General features: G+C 26.9%; 1 protein-coding gene across 1 annotated transcript in view; it reads right to left on the bottom strand.

Moving 5' to 3' along the window:
* Positions 1–2,737: 2,737 nt before the first annotated feature.
* The window catches only part of LOC122502372 (coiled-coil domain-containing protein 1-like), a 33,268-nt gene continuing 18,386 nt past the window's right edge, over positions 2,738–17,619 (bottom strand). Inside the window, exons 2-6 of the mRNA XM_043612392.1 lie at positions 4,421–4,474; positions 3,996–4,257; positions 3,263–3,496; positions 2,922–3,157; positions 2,738–2,743 (exon numbers count right to left, since the gene is read on the bottom strand). Coding sequence (XP_043468327.1) covers positions 2,738–2,743; positions 2,922–3,157; positions 3,263–3,496; positions 3,996–4,257; positions 4,421–4,474 — 792 coding nt within the window. The remainder of the gene's footprint in view (positions 2,744–2,921; positions 3,158–3,262; positions 3,497–3,995; positions 4,258–4,420; positions 4,475–17,619) is intronic.

The following is a 17,619-nucleotide window of genomic DNA, read 5'->3' as shown; positions in this document are numbered from 1 at the left end:
AGAAGAAAAAACAAGGGGGCTGGCGCGCGAAGCGCGCAGGGGGGCGAAGCCCCCCTAGTATATATATATATATATGGGGCAAAATTTCTCAAGTGTACCAATGTCAAAATTGCAAGTTGTTGTATCGGGCTAATATTTTCACAATATTTAGTACTATGTATGAGTACTTCAACCACCAAGTATTATGAAATTTTATAACAAATTGTAGAGGGGGGAGGGGGTTGAAGATTTTGGATAAGTATGAACAGTGAGTTTTCTAAAAAATCGTAGCTTCTATATAATAAAGCAAAAAAAATTTTGACCCATATGTTTTTGGTAGGTTTTTTTAACGCTCTTTCAAATAATAAAAATTTTTTTTTTAAATTTTCAAAATTTAACCCTTTTTTTGAAAATTAAAAATTTATTTGTTTTTTTTTCAAGAAGGACCCTTTTTTTTCTTTTTTTTGTACCAAAAGGAAGCTTAAGATGTGTACTTTCAATAACTAAAATCAACGAGTCCAATATGAAATATTTTGGATAAATTGACGTTTTATATATAAATATTTATAAAAATTAATTAACAAATAAATATCATTTATAAAAATAAAGATAAAGTGTTAGTTTTTTTTACACAAATGTTTATACAATTCTACTTTTAAAAAAATGTATTCCAGTTATTTGCAACAATTGTTTAAATAAAATATTCATCACCTTATGCGTGTGTTGCGCTACATAACTATCTTCCCGGCTTAATATTATTTCACATTTTTTATAGAATATTTTTTTATTTTTTACATTTTTAATGTAAGAAAAGATGGTTTCTTTTTTACATTAATAATGTTTTATTATTTTAATATCAACAAGAAATTTTTACGTAATTCCTAATAAATTAATTACAAAATAATTTAATAATAATAAATAATATTAAAATAATAAAAAATTATTGATATAAAAAAGAAATAATCTTTTCTTACATCAAAAATGTAAAAAATAAAAAAATATTCTATAAAAAATGTGAAATAATATTAAGCCGGGAAGATAGTTATGCAGCGCAACACACGCATAAGGTGATGAATATTTTATTTAAAGAATTGTTGCAAATAACTGGAATACATTTTTTTAAAAGTAGAATTGTATAAACATTTGTGTAAAAAAAACTAACACTTTATCTTTATTTTTATAAATGATATTCATTTGTTAATTAATTTTTATAAATATTTATGTATAAAACGTCAATTTATCCAAAATATTTCATATTGGACTCGTTGATTTTAGTTATTGAAAGTACACATCTTAAGCTTTCTTTTGGTACAAAAAAAAAGAAAAAAAAGGGTCCTTCTTGAAAAAAAAATCAAAAAAATTTTTAATTTTCAAAAAAAGGGTTAAATTTTGAAAATTTTAAAAAAAATTTTTTACCATTTGAAAGAGCGTGAAAAAACCTACCAAAAACATATAGGTCAAAATTCTTTTTGCTTTATTATATAGAAGCTACGATTTTTAGAAAACGCACTGTTCATACTTATCCAAAATCTTCAACCCCCTCCCCCCTCTACAATTTGTTATAAAATTTCATAATACTTGGTGGTTGAAGTACTCATACATAGTACTAAATACTGTGAAAATATTAGCCCGATACAACAACTTGCAATTTTGACATTGGTACACTTGAGAAATAAATTTGGTACTATGCACAAATGAATTTTTTATTTTCAAGTTTAAAAAATACACATATTTTTTCTAATTCGTTAGTTGATATTGCTTGAATACCATTCTCAAATCCTACTATTAATTTAATTTTACTACAATGATTTGCAAATGCATTTTCTACAATAAGAATTTTTGCAATCACATATTCTTCTTTTGTTAATTCGTCTACTACAAATTTTCTAATTTTGATATATGTCCCATTTCTTAATATGGCAAAACTATTATTAGAACGTTTTCTGTTGCTCGTTTTAATTGAATAAATACATTTATTTTTTACCATTTTGTTATAAGAAACCGTTTTATTTGAAAAATTGAATTTTTCTGTCCATGCTGCATTCGTTGCTTTGGGCACACCAAAATATCTACATGAGTTGTTTTTATATGTCTTTTGTGTTGTTTTTTTCTCCAAATTTGAGTAATATAGTTGTACACGTATATTACAATTTTTATATAATTTGTTTCTCAAAAAGTAATCAGCTTGGCACATTGAGAGTTTTCGACAAACTTGATTTGTTACACCGTTTGCAGCATTTATCATGTTCAATAATTTACCATTACCAGTTTCAAAAGGAAAGGCAGTAAGTGTCCAACTCGGACCCCAATTTTCTATGGTTTTAGGCCAATGTAATAGTTGATGAACATTGTAAGTCATGGCTGCTATTGTGTAATTACTTTCAACGTCGATAACAAATTTCTTTACTAAATTTTCTATAGAAAATTTAGTAAAGAAATTTGTTATCGACAAATTACAACGCTTATAAGCGTTGTAGGTCAATACTTGTGATTATAGGCTGTAAAGAAATGTGGAAGGCTTCTACAATAAGTGCCCAGTGCTTTAATAATTTCGATTTTATAAAATTTGCCATTATTGGTAAACTAAAGTATAAGATCCAATTTTCCCATTCCTTTGCCTTCCAGTGTCCTCTATCTGATATTGAACGAGTAAATCGCATAGCTTGATTTGGAACAAGAATATTGCTTAAAAAATTATCTATTGTTTTAATTTCTTGTGGTTTCAATTTCTTTAACCAATAATCAGTCAATTGTAGCCCTATTCCTAATCGAATAAAGTGCATATTTTCTGTTACAAAACCTGATATTATATTAAAATTTTGTAAGTTTATTAAAGGTGAAACGTGTTTTACTCCATAAGTACAATTCGTATCTTCTTCTTCTTCTTCTTCTTCTTCTTCTTCTTCTTCTTCTTCTTCTTCTTCTTCTTCTTCTTCTTCAACATCGTTATCATAATCATCAGTATTGTCTTCATCATCATTATCATCAACATCAGTATTATCTTCATGATTATCCGCATCAGCATCGTTATCAGCATCATTATCATCATCAGTATTATCTTCATCAAATATTTCTTTTCTTTCTGCATTAACTATTTCTTCGTTTTCAATTTCTTCAGAAGTAAGCATTTCTTCATCTTCAGTGGCATCAATTTCATTTTGAATAAGCATAAGTCTATCTAAACACATCATAAAGTTTTCTTCATTTCGTTCTTCAGGAATTGTATTTAAAATTGGCTATTTTACGCAGCCACCTGTATTTTTTGCATTTCTCACATATTTACCACGATGAAGGCACCAACTGCAACCATAATAGCCATTGTACTGTGAAATACCCTGCATAGGCGCACGGACTACAGAATCCACACAACAACAAATAGCGAATGGTTTAATTATTCTATTTTTACCTTGAATTTGACATTCAACTCCAGATTCTGATAATTCATCCATTTCGTCGACAAATCCTGTTAGTAGAACATTCATATCCGGTTTTGATTTTCCAAACCATAAAGCAGAAACTGTCATTTGAGATGTTCTTACCTCCATTGGTAACTCATTTACCATTAGTTGAATAGGGTAAACTGAAAATGTATTACTCTCGAATGTTGGTGCTCCATCACAATTAAAAATAAAAGAAGCATAATTTTTTTATTTTCTTCATTTAAATTTCTAACGAAATGGCGATAAGCTTTTCCATCATATATATCTTGGTATATTCCCCTTTTATGTCTTCTACGGCGCACTACATAATCATAATATGAATCGTTTTGTTCCAGTATAAATATTTAAGTTCATTTTTAATATTAAATGTGACAAAAAAACTATTAAATTTAGTATCATTAATTTTAAAATTTTTTTGACAATTAGAACAATTTTTTTCATTATCACTTCGCAAGAAAGTTCCTGCGTAATGACCGCAATAAGGACAAACTGCGTGATACTTTACAAATTCTTTTGAGAAAAATAATTTGTCTATAAAATAACGAGTATTGGGTAACACAGGTGTTCTAAACATACAATTTAAAGCTGTAAATAAGTCTTTAACAGCTGTATGAGTTAATTCATGAGTTATGGAGTATTTTAGAAACATCATTAACATTTCTCCCTCACTAATTGCTAACGGAGTTTCAATTATATTTAATATATTGGGAGAATCTACTTTCTTCTGCAACCCTTCTGTAATAATATTCGTTAATATATCTCCATTTTCATCCTCTTCTATGGAATTTTCTTCTTCTATAGAATTTTCTTCTTCTATGGGATTTTCTTCTTCATTGAACTGAATTGTTCATTCATTTTAAATATTTTCATCTGCATCATAAAGTGAAGAACTCTATAAGAAAAATGTGAAAAATAATTAATAATTACTTAATAAATTTTTTTAAGAAATTCATAATTTATTTGTAATGAAAATCTTAATTTATATTTTATTAATTAATTACCTCACTGTCCTGTATTGTTTCAAGGTCCATTGCCTCCTCAAATTGAAGAATATTCTAAAAAAAAGAAACATATTTCTGTTACTCGTTTTAGATAATAAAAAGTATGTCATTTCGGGCACTTTAAGGCTGGCGCAAAGTAACTGATTTTTGCCCGGTGACAGGGAAACGGGCGCCAAAGTACTTTTCGTCCGCTTGCTCTACCACCGAGTAAGAGGAATAGTATATGAGGCCTCGGATCGAAGAATTCGACCGCCGCTCGGTTGTAATGAATAATAACAGTCAGGTAACAGTGTGTGGCCCAGAGGCGCTCACTGCTACCTGGCTGGTATTATCCCTTTCGATCGCGCGGCGGTCCAGTTCTTCGATCCGAGGCCTCATATTATGATACAAGGGTGACAAGACCGAGTTTATGTGCTCAGTTCTTCAATATTGATTGAGGCACTTAAGTGAGGTTATTTCCCATGTTGCTTACTACACTTTATACAACAAAGATCTATTATAGTCACTGTATGCTACATGTGACTGTGCATGCTAAGTTTCCACATACAACACAGCTGGTAAATAAAGTGTCCGTTATTGCATAGGGCAATAATAGGCATTTTATTGACTGCTGAGTAAAGTATGTGCCTGTACAGATAGATAAAGTGACTGCTTAAGTTGTATAAAATAATTTTTATTTACTGTTAAGAAGAAAAAATTTATCAGTAGTTTTATTTATTCATATTATCAGTAATTAATTAATTTATTTATTTAATTATAATAATTATTTATTTCCTACTGTCCAATTGTCTAACACTAGACAGAAAGCTAACTTAGGACATTTGAGTCCTAATTTATGGAATCATTTTCTTATAACGACGGATCTTATAACGACACATAAAATTTATATCCCTATATTAGTTGACCTCTGACAGTTTACACTGAGAAAACTGGAGGTTTGGACTAAACATTTGGAGGGACTAATCGTTCATATTTGAGAGTTGACTATTGGAAAATACTCTATATATTTAAATACACGATTCACATATAATCGAGTCATTTCTCTTGGAGGGAAAATAAGTTTATGGCAGAGGGAGAAATTAACCATCTTGAAAAATCCCTTCTTTACCCAGCATGGAATGAATAAATATGGTAACCTAATGCATAAATTAAATACATTAAATGTCACAAAAACAAAACAACTTTTTTTATTATTAATTTCTTTAAAGATTAAAGGAACTGTTTTAATTAATGAATTATTATCTTAATTATTTAGTAATTCATCTATTAAACAACAAAAAATAATAGAAAAACCTTGGTGTTGTTCGCACGCATCAGATCGTTCACATTTTCTGCGCAGCTTTTAACCCTCATATATAATTTGAGAGAATATGCAAGCAGATTTCCTTTATCAATTCAAAATTATTTTTAGAAAAACTATCAAACTCTCTTTATAAGCAAAGGAAACATACACTTTTTGATTCTCTGAATTTGACTCTCCAGTTTTCTCAATGTAAAAATGAATAAAGAAAACATTTTTTTAATAACTTCTGAATAAGAAATTTTATTGTGCCCCTTTTTTCTTCTATTAAAAATTTTCGTATCTGTTAAGGTTTCTGAAGAAAACATTAAAATTAATATCGCCTTGAAATTTTATGTGATGTTATAAGATTTAAAATATTTAATTTTGTATTTCCATTCTACCTCATAATTTTTATAAGTATTTAGTATTTTTATTGCTATACTGAACATTCAAGGAACATTATATGACAGTTGAGAAATAAAAATAATCAAAAGAAATATATAAGAAAAACATTTATTTAGTTGGAAGAGATTTCTGGAAGTTATTTAAATTTGTGAAAAAACTTATTTATATAAACGAACATGTGTAAGGTAAAAATTATTTTTTTTAAATTTAATATAATTATTTCTTGACATAAAATTAATACCTACTAATTATTTTAATAACATAAATTAAAAAATTATTTCGTAAATGATTTTTATTTAAGAAAATGTAATTTTGTAGGGTAATTTTGGACATGGGCAGATACACACATAGGGAGGAATTGCCTGCCTGGTTGCAGTATTTTTTAAATAAATTTTGTTTCCCTCATTGCAAAATAAAATCAGTTTCTATATCTTTTGACGGTTCCCTCTTCAACACATATCTACAAAAACATTTAGTTTAAACATTATTTATTTTTAATTATTAGCGCCTCGTCGACCGCTTCGCAGTCTACTTCATTGCTTTTCCATTTCCATTCAACATGTCCCATTTATTTAATTTTTTTTATTTTATATAATTTATTTAAAATTACTTTAATTTTTATTTAATTCATAAAAATAAATTAATTAAAATTTAATTAAAATTAAAACTTCCATGATATTTATGATATTAAGGAGGTTCTTTCTCTACATTGTTAATCAAAGAAATGCCCCTTTAACTTTTCGTTTGATTCACGCAGCATTAACGCAACGCTCGGCAACGTTGGATTTATACTTTTCCTGTAATTTCATTAAATGTGAAATTATTTTCAAATTTCGCACTTTTTTGTACCTAACTTTTCAGAAGCAACGTTGCCAAGCGTTAGACTGTGTAACTTCTGATTGTCAAAATATGGTGTTTTTTTAAACAAAATAATTAATTTTGAGTCTCCTAGGTAAGGTCTGATCAATTTATTTGTAAATAAATGTATGTCTGTATGTAGGTATATGTATGTATGTATGTATGTATGTATGTATGTATGTATGTATGTATGTATGTATGTATGTATGTATGTATGTATGTATGTATGTATGTATGTATGTATGTATGTATGTATGTCTGCAAAATTTTATTCGCGTTGTTATAGGAAGTGTCCCCACTTTAGAGAACACGATGACAAAAATTTAGAGCGTAGCAGGAGTGGCGTTCCTTGCGGGGAAAAATAAAAGTACAAATTTTCTTACCTCGCGTCGTCTGCTTTTGTTATGACGCGAACACAACATAATAAGATATTATTATAAAATATGTATTAAAAAAGAAAAAAATATTATTTAAAATTTGAGTAGGGTAAGTCCGGGGGAGATGGACATATGGGAGAGATAGCCAGTTCGAATATTTTACAGAATTTGTAAAGAATTATCACTTTGTATGTGTAATAATTCTGGAAATGTTTGAAAAATAACAAAGTATAAAATACACATGTAATTACACGTGTAACAATTCTAGAAAGGTTTGAAAAAGTATCAAAGTTTAAAATACACGTGTAATTACACGTGGCCAAATCTACACGTATAATTACATGTGTAATTACACGTGTAATTACACGTGTAAATTTTTAATAGGGTAATAACAAATTGTTTACATTATAGAACAGTATGAAGCTAGAATTTCTTAAAAGTGACTTCAAATTCGTCATCAGATACGCTAAAAACCCCCGAGTAACACTTTTTAATTAAATCTGATCAAATTTAAAAATTTGTCCACCATATTGGATTCATCATTTTCAATTTCTACGAAGTAACTTCATATTCATAATCTGCGACCCCAAAAGCCCCCGAGTAACACGTTTTAATTGAATCTGATAAAATTTGAATTTTGTCCGCCATATTGGATCCGACATTTTAGATTTAAAAAAAAACTTTAGATTTATATTCGGGGACCTTAAAAAACTGTTAAAGAATGAGTTACAGAATAATTTACCTCGTTTTTTGCTTTTAATTCATAAAAGTATTTCGAGATTTATGGACCTTTTGACTTTTGACAGCTGTATTGGCATCGGAAATGAAAATTTACAAAAAACGCCCATCGGCATCTTGAAGTACATGAATGTAGAAATCTTTTAAGCCCTTGAACGGTTAAATCTATCAAAGCAATTTTTGTTTAGAGCTCTGTCCGTGCTGTCGTGCGGAATGCCCCATAAATATTTAGTTATTTTAAAAAAATTATTTTATTGATGCAAATAAATATTTATTTGAATTAAAATCCATGCATTACTGAATCAAATAATTTTCCTAATTGATTTAAAGCAATATTTTTTAGATCCAATTATTCCATTCATTTGAACTTAAATAATTCGAATTTGCTACAAATAACTATTTATTTCATACTACAAATTAATATTTTATCGAATGGCGCTATCAGTTTTTTAGAAAAATCAATTTTTCTTCATTTGTTCATATCAGATTGTTTAAAAAAATTTTTTTAACAAAATTTTTAATGTCAAAAAATATTATTAGACCACATGCCAGGATCCCAATAATTACTTTTTTTATATTTGCGTTCCTGTGCCCATATGGGCATTAATGGGTTAAAAAAGGAAAATAATGTTTATAAAAAAGTTAAAAATATATTGTTAAACTGTTTATAATAATAATAATATATACGTATATAATTAATAAATGTATAGGGGCGAGCAGTAAAGGTCATATCATCTTTTAAAATACACGGATATAGGCGCTGCTTAGTTAGCTCAACGCACAAAAACTCGTAAAGCAAACTTCAAAATTTTTTTTCTCAAAAACATCAAAAAGCACGTTTTTAAAAATTTAATCACTTATTAAGGAAGGTTTAAATTTTGTGAGAATAATTTTTTTAGGAAATTCCATGATGTCCTTAGCATATTTTTTTAACAATAAAAAATTACTGTTTAAACAAATTATTGAAAATTTAATTTTTCTTAACATTTTTTTTTAATATTATAAAAAATTGCCATTTTCTCTACAATTTTGAATGAATGAATTTTTCTCGTAGAATCAATAGCTTTCGAAATAAAAATTCTTAAAAAAGTCATTTTTTTCAGTTTCCAATTTTTCAAATCTAAATATCTTTAAAAAAAAATTTTTTTTTTTGAAAAACTGTTTGGCACAATTATTTAGTATCCCAAATACTACAAAATTACTAAATTTAAGAAAAATCGGTGATCCATCATTTGCTTTTGGTATGGAACTGCCCTCAAGTAAATATTTACTTAAATCAAATAAATAAAAACAAATAAGTTGAAATACAACCGAACGAGGGTTTATAGAAAATAATTATTTGAAAATGTTTAATTTTGCTATAAAAAAATTAACATTATTTAAACAATAGAAAATTTAGTTATTTTTCTCTCATATAAAAAATTTATTTTTATTTTAAGAAAATCAATATATTTCACTTGTCTGTAAACGAAGAAAATGTATTTTAATACTTTTTTCTGATAAAAAAGATTTTTTCAAATGCGCAACAAAAAACATTTAAACATTGGAACTAATAAAAATTTTAAAATTTAAGATTTATAAAAATTAAATTAATGTTTGTTTTACATTGTAATATTTCCAAACAAAATTTTTGTCCCAAAAAACTTTTATAATAATAATAATAATAATAATAATAATAATAATAATAATAATAATAATAATAATAATAATATTAGGGTGATGTGGGGTGATGTGAAACATGGGGGGATGTGGAACACCGCCGATTTCTGATCTACAGTTCGATATTGAACAGAGCCAAGTATTGCCATTTGTTTGTGTCCTTAATAACTTGTTTTTTATATAAAACTCACGAGACAGCTCGCAGTTAGGTTTGCTGTACGTAAGTTAACTTAAATTTCTCGAGAAGGAAATATTTCTCGCGCTTTACATTTCTAGTCGTTTCGTGAAGGGTTTTAATTTATTTTATAGATAAGAATGTGTTTATTGTTGGTTTTTTAAGGGTTTTTAAATATCTGTTTATATTTTGTGTTTCCATTGCATTGTATTGCGTACAAATCATTTTTCGCAAAATATCATATTTGGGGTGATGTGCAACACTTTTTTTTGGGGTGGGCGTAAATACTTTTTACGTGCCATAACTCCGATTCACATGATGAATAAAAAATTCTTAGTTATTTTCCTTTAATTTTATTCCTTATTCAGTTATGAATAAATAAAAAATTAAACAAAAAATTTGTTTTTTCTTTGGTGAAATCTTCACTTTTTAGAGGTCAACTATATCTTAATAAATTTTTTTTGGCAGATTTCGATTAGTTTGCATTGAAAAAGCCTAAAATTAATAATTAAAGAAATTTTCATCGACATTTATGCATTACATACCTGAATTTTACTGGTGTTGCACATCACCCCAACTCTTTTGGAAAATGCAAAAACAGACGTTTTTGAAAAAGCGAAAAATTTGTAGGATAAATTTAAAATTCTGGAAATCTAATAATGCAGAAATATTCTATTATAATGCCTCTAAGTCATTCAATTTTGAAAAAGTGTTGTTTACAAATTTAAAACAACCATGTTTAGTATACCTTATTTTTTCAATCTGACAGTTTTAGCTTGCGTTTGTGCGACGAAGGGAGCAAAAGTTTTTTTTTAGTTTTTTTCTACACTTTTACGAATTTTTTCTTAAGGAAATTCTGAGGAAATCGTGTAATGTTTCCAAATATTAGGTCTTAGGTTTTGAAGGTACACACCTCAGAAATATTTACTACCAAAAACTTTGATTAAATTGCAAAGCGTTTCTTTTTGACAAACATTTATTTTCAAAATGGGCCTGTGAGGCAAACCGGACCGTTTTCGGTGGGTCAAACCGGCCATAGGATATTTCTATTCAATTAAAGTTTCATAAAAATTATTTTTAAATAAAATGTTTCTTTCTTTAAAATATTTACTTACAATGAAAAATAATTGTCTTCCAATGAGAATCGGACCCTTTAATATTGTTTCTCTGATAATGAAAAACATTTTTATTTTTTTATTTAAAAAAATATTTATTTAATTAATATTCAATCCCGTATTATTATTTTTATTACTACAACCATTATTTACATGATTCTTTATGTTTTTTATTATTGTAGATTATGTAAATGCAATAGGTGTCTCTGGGAAAAAGTTGCGCAATTAAATGATCTTTCAAACAAGCCGTCGAAAAATGAAATCGGTTGATTCGTTTAGTCACAAGAGTCAAAAAACCGTTAGGGGGTCCGGTTTGCCCCACTTTCCCCTATACAAAGAATTTTTTCAACTTTTTAAAATAATCGTGTCTGTTAATAGGTAATTTTAAATATTTGATTTTTAAAGTTTATTAAAATTGTATTGAAAATAATTGAATTCCTCAGGAAAATTTTATTATTTATAAAAATTAATTTAATTTTTGCGATGAATTTTAAATATAATTTTTTTTTAAATTACTTTGATTTGAAATTCTATTTATTTTATTATTTTTCATGTTTATTTTTTATAATATATATAAAATATATCACAAAATAAACAAAAATTATAAATCAAATATAAATTAAATAATTTAAATAAAAGAACATCCATATAAAAATTACAATTCGAAACTTTTCGGCCCTGAATTTCATGGCACTCACACAGTCACAACTCTCACTGATATAATCCCTTCTACTTCTACCTGGCGAGTTTTCGCCGTATAGAAGTCCGCCGTAGCGAAGTTTGCCTGTATATAATTATATTTTTGTAAGTTCGTTGGTACTTAAATAAATAAATAAATTATAGTTATATATATATAATAATTTAACAATAAAGATGCTATTAAATAAATAATAAAAATTAAATATTATAATAATAATGTATAATAATAAAAATTTATGTAAGTGGAAATAAATAAGTAAAATGTCTTCCGAGCGAGCGTCAGCGAGCGAGGAATATGACGCTAGTAATATATAAATAATTAAAGAAATGAATTTGTACAAATACACAATGTATAATTATTAATAATTTTAAAAAAGTCATAAATATTATGTATTAAAATCCATTAATTTTTAATATTATATATTTGAAAAATACATGACGGGTTCCACGTCAAGTAACCCAAGTTAAACGGAATATCTGGGATCAGGATAAAATTCTATTCAAACTTTAGTCTTGCATGAAACAACTTTAAATACCATATTTGACTAATTTATTTAAACAAATGTAACATCTGGAGGGGATAAAAATTTTCAACTTTTGTTGAACATGTCATACTTTGATAAACTGTATTGTCTTTAAGGGGTTATATACAGTAAGGCGGTCGGAAAAATGCAGTTTTTCGGGATTTTTTTTTTAAAAGGAATATTTACTTATTAAAGCGAAAGTTTTTCTATAATGTTTTACATCTTTTAAAGTTTAAAAAAATATATTTCATTTGTAAAAATATTTTTTTTTTGGCCTCTGTAGCTTATCTCCCAAAGATCCACGAAAAAAAGTGGCCCGCGGTGAACAAGATAACAATTGATAGAATCATCTGAGATCAAAAAGTTAAATAGATTCTGTTAGTGTATGAAAAAATGTAGTCTTTGATCGTTGGAATTAATAAAATATCACTTTTTGACAAAATGGCAGCCAAAAAAAAAGTTCATTTTTATGAAAAAAAAATCGTCTTCAAATGTTGATTAAAATTATAATTTTATTTAAAAAACCAACGATTAAGGATAGCAAAAAGTAGCTGTTGAGCTTGTGTGAAAATTAGAGCTAAATCGGTTCAGCGGTTTTCGAGAAATCGTGTTCACCGACTTAAAAAACATAGTTTTGAGAAAAGCGAGGTTAAAGACGCTGGACCTGCTCTACACCCCACGGCGCGCCTTTTTAGTTTTGTCTGCAACTTCGAAAATATTTCTCGAATCTTAATAAAATTTTTTTTCACAACGGGCAAATATATATACTTTAAGAAAATGCAAAAAAAATAATCGATTTTTTGAAAATCGTGACTGTATATAACCCCTTGAAACAAAAAAAATTTTTAAATATGGATTTTTTTGTCTTTTTACTAGCTTTTTAATTATAAAATCACGGTGTGCCTGGACCAGCTTTAATTGACAGTGTTTTGTATATCAGATTTTTTTGTGGTATATTGTTCCCTCATCTCTTACAAACAATTTAAGACCAAAAACGTAATTATCCGTCGGGCGCTTTTTGAGAGAAGTAAATTTTATTATTTAATATTCGCCAATTGTCAATTTCTTTGATCAAATATGTTTAAATTTTTTCTGAAAATTATAAAAGACAATTTTAGATGTTAGTTTATGTAAAAAACATTAATATAATCAAAATTAGTTAATTTATAAAAACATCTTTTCACAGTTTTTAATAAAATTATAATTTTAAATCAAGTGGGGTATATATTAATCAACTCTTTCAGAATTTTAAATTAAATAAGTTAAGTACGTAATTCTGTTTTGAAATATATTTTATTTAATACACTAAGTTAACATTTAAATATGCAAACCATTATAGGGTAAGTGTACCAATTACCGAGGGTTTCCCATTTGTCGATGTTACCATGGTAATAACCAAAAAATATTGTCTAAAATATTTCATTTTTTTGTGGATATAATATTAATATATTTTTCACATTTATAACGCATAAGAAAATTAACATTTATCACTTTTTACAATTACAATGTGCTACAATGTTTAAATGAAATACAAAATTTGTTTACTCGACAACTGGAACCATCCTCGACAATTGGTAACGTTTACCCTATTTGCGAACGGCATTTAGCAAACGATGCATGTATAGAGGATTCTGAACATTTACCTTATATTTACTCCAAAAAGAATTAAAATCAAAATGGACAGATTCCAATTGCTCGCTCGCTAAATTAACCTAATGCTTTTTTATTTTTGACACAAAAATCTTCAACGTGAAAAAATACTCCGTGAACTTTGGTTGTTATTGGAAATTGTATGTAAATTAGAGTAACTTTTTTAAAATTAGCAATGCACTTTTTAAAATTTGGTTCAAGAGTTTGCGAAAAACAGGTTTTTACAACTGAACGAAAATCTACAAAAGCTTTAACATACTTTAAACAGCTAATTGTACACTTGCAGGAACACAAATTCCAGCAAAAAGTTGCTCGAAAAAATTGATATTTTACGCTCAAAGTGTCCAATTAGCTGTTTAAATTATGTTAAAGCTTTAGAAGATTTTCGTTCAGTTGTAAAAACCTGTTTTTCGCAAACTCTTGAACCCAATTTTTAAGTGTATTGCTAGTTTTAAAAAAAGTTACTTAGATTTACAAATTCCAATAACACCCAAAGTTCATGGAGTATTTATCAAGTTGAAGATTTATGTGTCAAAAAATAAAAAAGCATTAGATGTCTTTATCAAGCAAGCAATGGAATCTGATGTCGGATTTCGAAAATTGAAAAGGATGGATTCATAATGGTGAACGAGTTTTTTAAAATCCATCGAATTCGCACCTATTGGATCTGCCATTTTTAATTTTTGAAATCTGACATCAGATTCGTAATCAGCGACCCCGAAAACCCCCGAGTAACGAATTTAAGACGAATTTAATCGATTTTTAAAAACTTGTCCGCCATATTGGATCCGCCATTTTGAAATTTAGAAATCTAACATTGGATTCGAAATCTACGATTTCAGAAATCCTTTATTAGTGATTTTAGTAACTTTAGAGCTTAACTAAATTTTATTACTTCAATTTTTGCTGCAAATGTTTAAGGGATACTAAAAATGAAGAATGTAGTTTCGTTCACTAAATTTAGTGTAGAATTGTCATTTTTAATCCAATCGAGGTCCACAAGGGCTCAAAATTTGTGTAATGATATAGTCTATCAATAAAAAAATTAAAACCTAAACATTCTTTCCTGTTTGATGTAGAAAAAAATAGTAGAAGTTACTCAAATGTCTAAAAATCATCAAAATTGTCATGAAATTTCATCTTTAATCGACTGTAACTCTCTCAATTTTTGTTGAATTTTATTCTGTGACCTATGGATCGAAATGTAATTTAATAACCTTTCTAATGATACCTCATTTATTATATTTTTACAAGCTAATTTTCCTACAGGTAAGTTTAAGTGGCGTCGCACCTCGAAAATGCAAAATTTGAAGCTACAGAAAAACTGCACGAGGGAAAAAAATTAAAACTATGATTTTCTTACTCAAAAAACACCTACTATTCGAAAAAAAATTGTTTTGTTCGATTGGCAAAAAAAAGTTTTTAATTTGTAAACCTGTGTATTTTGATTATATTAATGTTTTTTTTACAAAATATGTATGTCTAACATAAAATAACATCTCAAATTGTCTTTTATAATTTTTAAAGAAATTGACAATTGGCGAATATTAAATAATAAAATTCACTTTTCTCAAAAAGCGCCCGGCGGATAATTACGTTTTCGATCTTAAATTGTTTGTAAAAGATAAGGAAACAATATACCACAAAAAATCTGATATACAAAACACTGTCAATTAAAGTTGCTCCAGGCACACCGTGAAAAATGATATAAAAGAAAAAAAAATGTTTAACCTTCAAAAATAAAAATGTATTTTTTTATAAAAAGGACAGTTTTTAAAAATTTTTTTTCAATAAGTTCAGGTATTTTCCTAAAATAATGTATAGGACTAAAAATGGGACAAAAACTTTTAAGTGGTCAAATTAAAAGATTATTTCTGCTGTACGCCTTTATAGTTATTGAATCCAACAAATGTTTGGTTAGTTCTCTGCGCGTCTGCAACTTAAAAGTTGCTCAATAATGACAAGATAATCGACTAATACTAAATAAACTAACCAAACATTTGTTAGATTCAATAATCGACTTTAAAGGCGTACCGCAAAAATAATCGTTCAATTTGACTACTTAAAAGTTTTTGTCCCACTTTTTGACCTATACATTATTTTTAGGAAAATACCTAAACTTTTTGAAAAAAATTTTTAAAAAACTGTCCTTTTTATAAATGCATTTTTATTTTTTTTTCATTTTTGAAGGTTAAACATTTCTTTTTCTTTTAAATCATTTTTATAATTGAAAAGCTAGTAAAAAGACCAATAAATCCATATTTAAAATTTTTTTTTGTTTTGTTTTAAAGGAAATACAGTTATTCAAAGTATGACATGTTCAACAAAAGTTTGAAATTTTCGCCCCCTCCAGATCTTGCATTTGTTTAAATAAATTAGTCAAATATGCTATTTAAAGTTGTATCATGTAAGACTAAAGTTTGAATAGAATTTTAACCTGATCCCAGATATTCCGAAATTTAACCTGGGTCACTTGACGTTCGAAATTTATTCAAGAACAAAATTTTCTGTGCGTGAATCATTTTTATTTACTGCTGAAAGCATTGTAATTAAAAAAGTATATTAAAATTTTGATTGGCAAGATGTCATTTTTGAACTGAAAAAACAAATGAAGACAACTGAAATATGTTTAATAATCAATTATATTCTAGTCGATTTTTCCAAGTAGAAAGTTTTTACAAATGTCTTTACCTATTTTTATTTATTTCTTATAATTTACTTCAATAGGAATGATTGTTTATTTGTATATTTATTTTATATTTCTTTTACGAGTTTTAAAGTGCAAACAATAAAATTATAACTCAATCTTTATTTTCATAAAATATTCTTAACATTTTACTTTTTAAAACTTTTTTAAATTGAAAATCAAAAGATTATTTGCTTACCATTGTTAAAAATATTTTCTAACCCGTATTTCTAGAAATTGACATTTCTGAATATAAACAAACATATTGACCTTCCAATAATTGAAAACTGATATATTCACACTTATGAGATCGAGTCTTTTAAAGATGAAAATTCCACAACATTTTTATATTTAATATTTTTAAAATGTTTTAATTGGAATACATATTTAGCATTTAGAATCATGAATATTTATAATAATATCTACCGTTCACACAAAGTTTCAACTGATTATTTTTTAAGCTATAAGTGTGCCATTAAAAAAAGTATAAATTTATAATCATTCACGTTTGAAGGTGTAGACATAATTATTGTTTTATTATCTTTATTTTTAAAGGCACACGGTTAAGTAAGGTCTAAATTTATTAATTTTTTCATAAGGAATAAGCTCTTTCAAAAAAATTAGAATTGCATTACCGCTGAAAGCACAAAATGAAGAAAACCTTGGACTTCCTGTTACTGAAAAATGGGAGTAACATTGCTTGAATTGCTGCCATTTAGTTTTAATAAAGGAGCACATATTTCTTTTGATATGGAATAGATTTTAAAATATTAGAAGAATTATTTACAACTTTTCTTGGACGATTTTAATTTACGCTGAAAAAGTTATACACGTTTAAGTCGAAGAGAAGCCCAAAGTAACAAATCAAATTTAATTTTTTAAGTACACATATATGACTATTTATTTTACATGAAGATTATACAAATTATGGTTTTATTTGACTATTTTGTTTTATATGTTATCTAAGAGACATTGACATTAAAAAAAATTATATAATGTTAAAAAAAATTGTTTAAATGAGGAGTAACATG

This window comes from Leptopilina heterotoma, unplaced genomic scaffold (assembly GCF_015476425.1).
Source record: "Leptopilina heterotoma isolate Lh14 unplaced genomic scaffold, ASM1547642v1 Lhet_228, whole genome shotgun sequence".
Lineage (NCBI taxonomy): Eukaryota > Metazoa > Arthropoda > Insecta > Hymenoptera > Figitidae > Leptopilina > Leptopilina heterotoma.
Note: the sequence above shows the minus strand (reverse complement) of the source record. Positions and strands in the feature narration are given on the sequence as shown.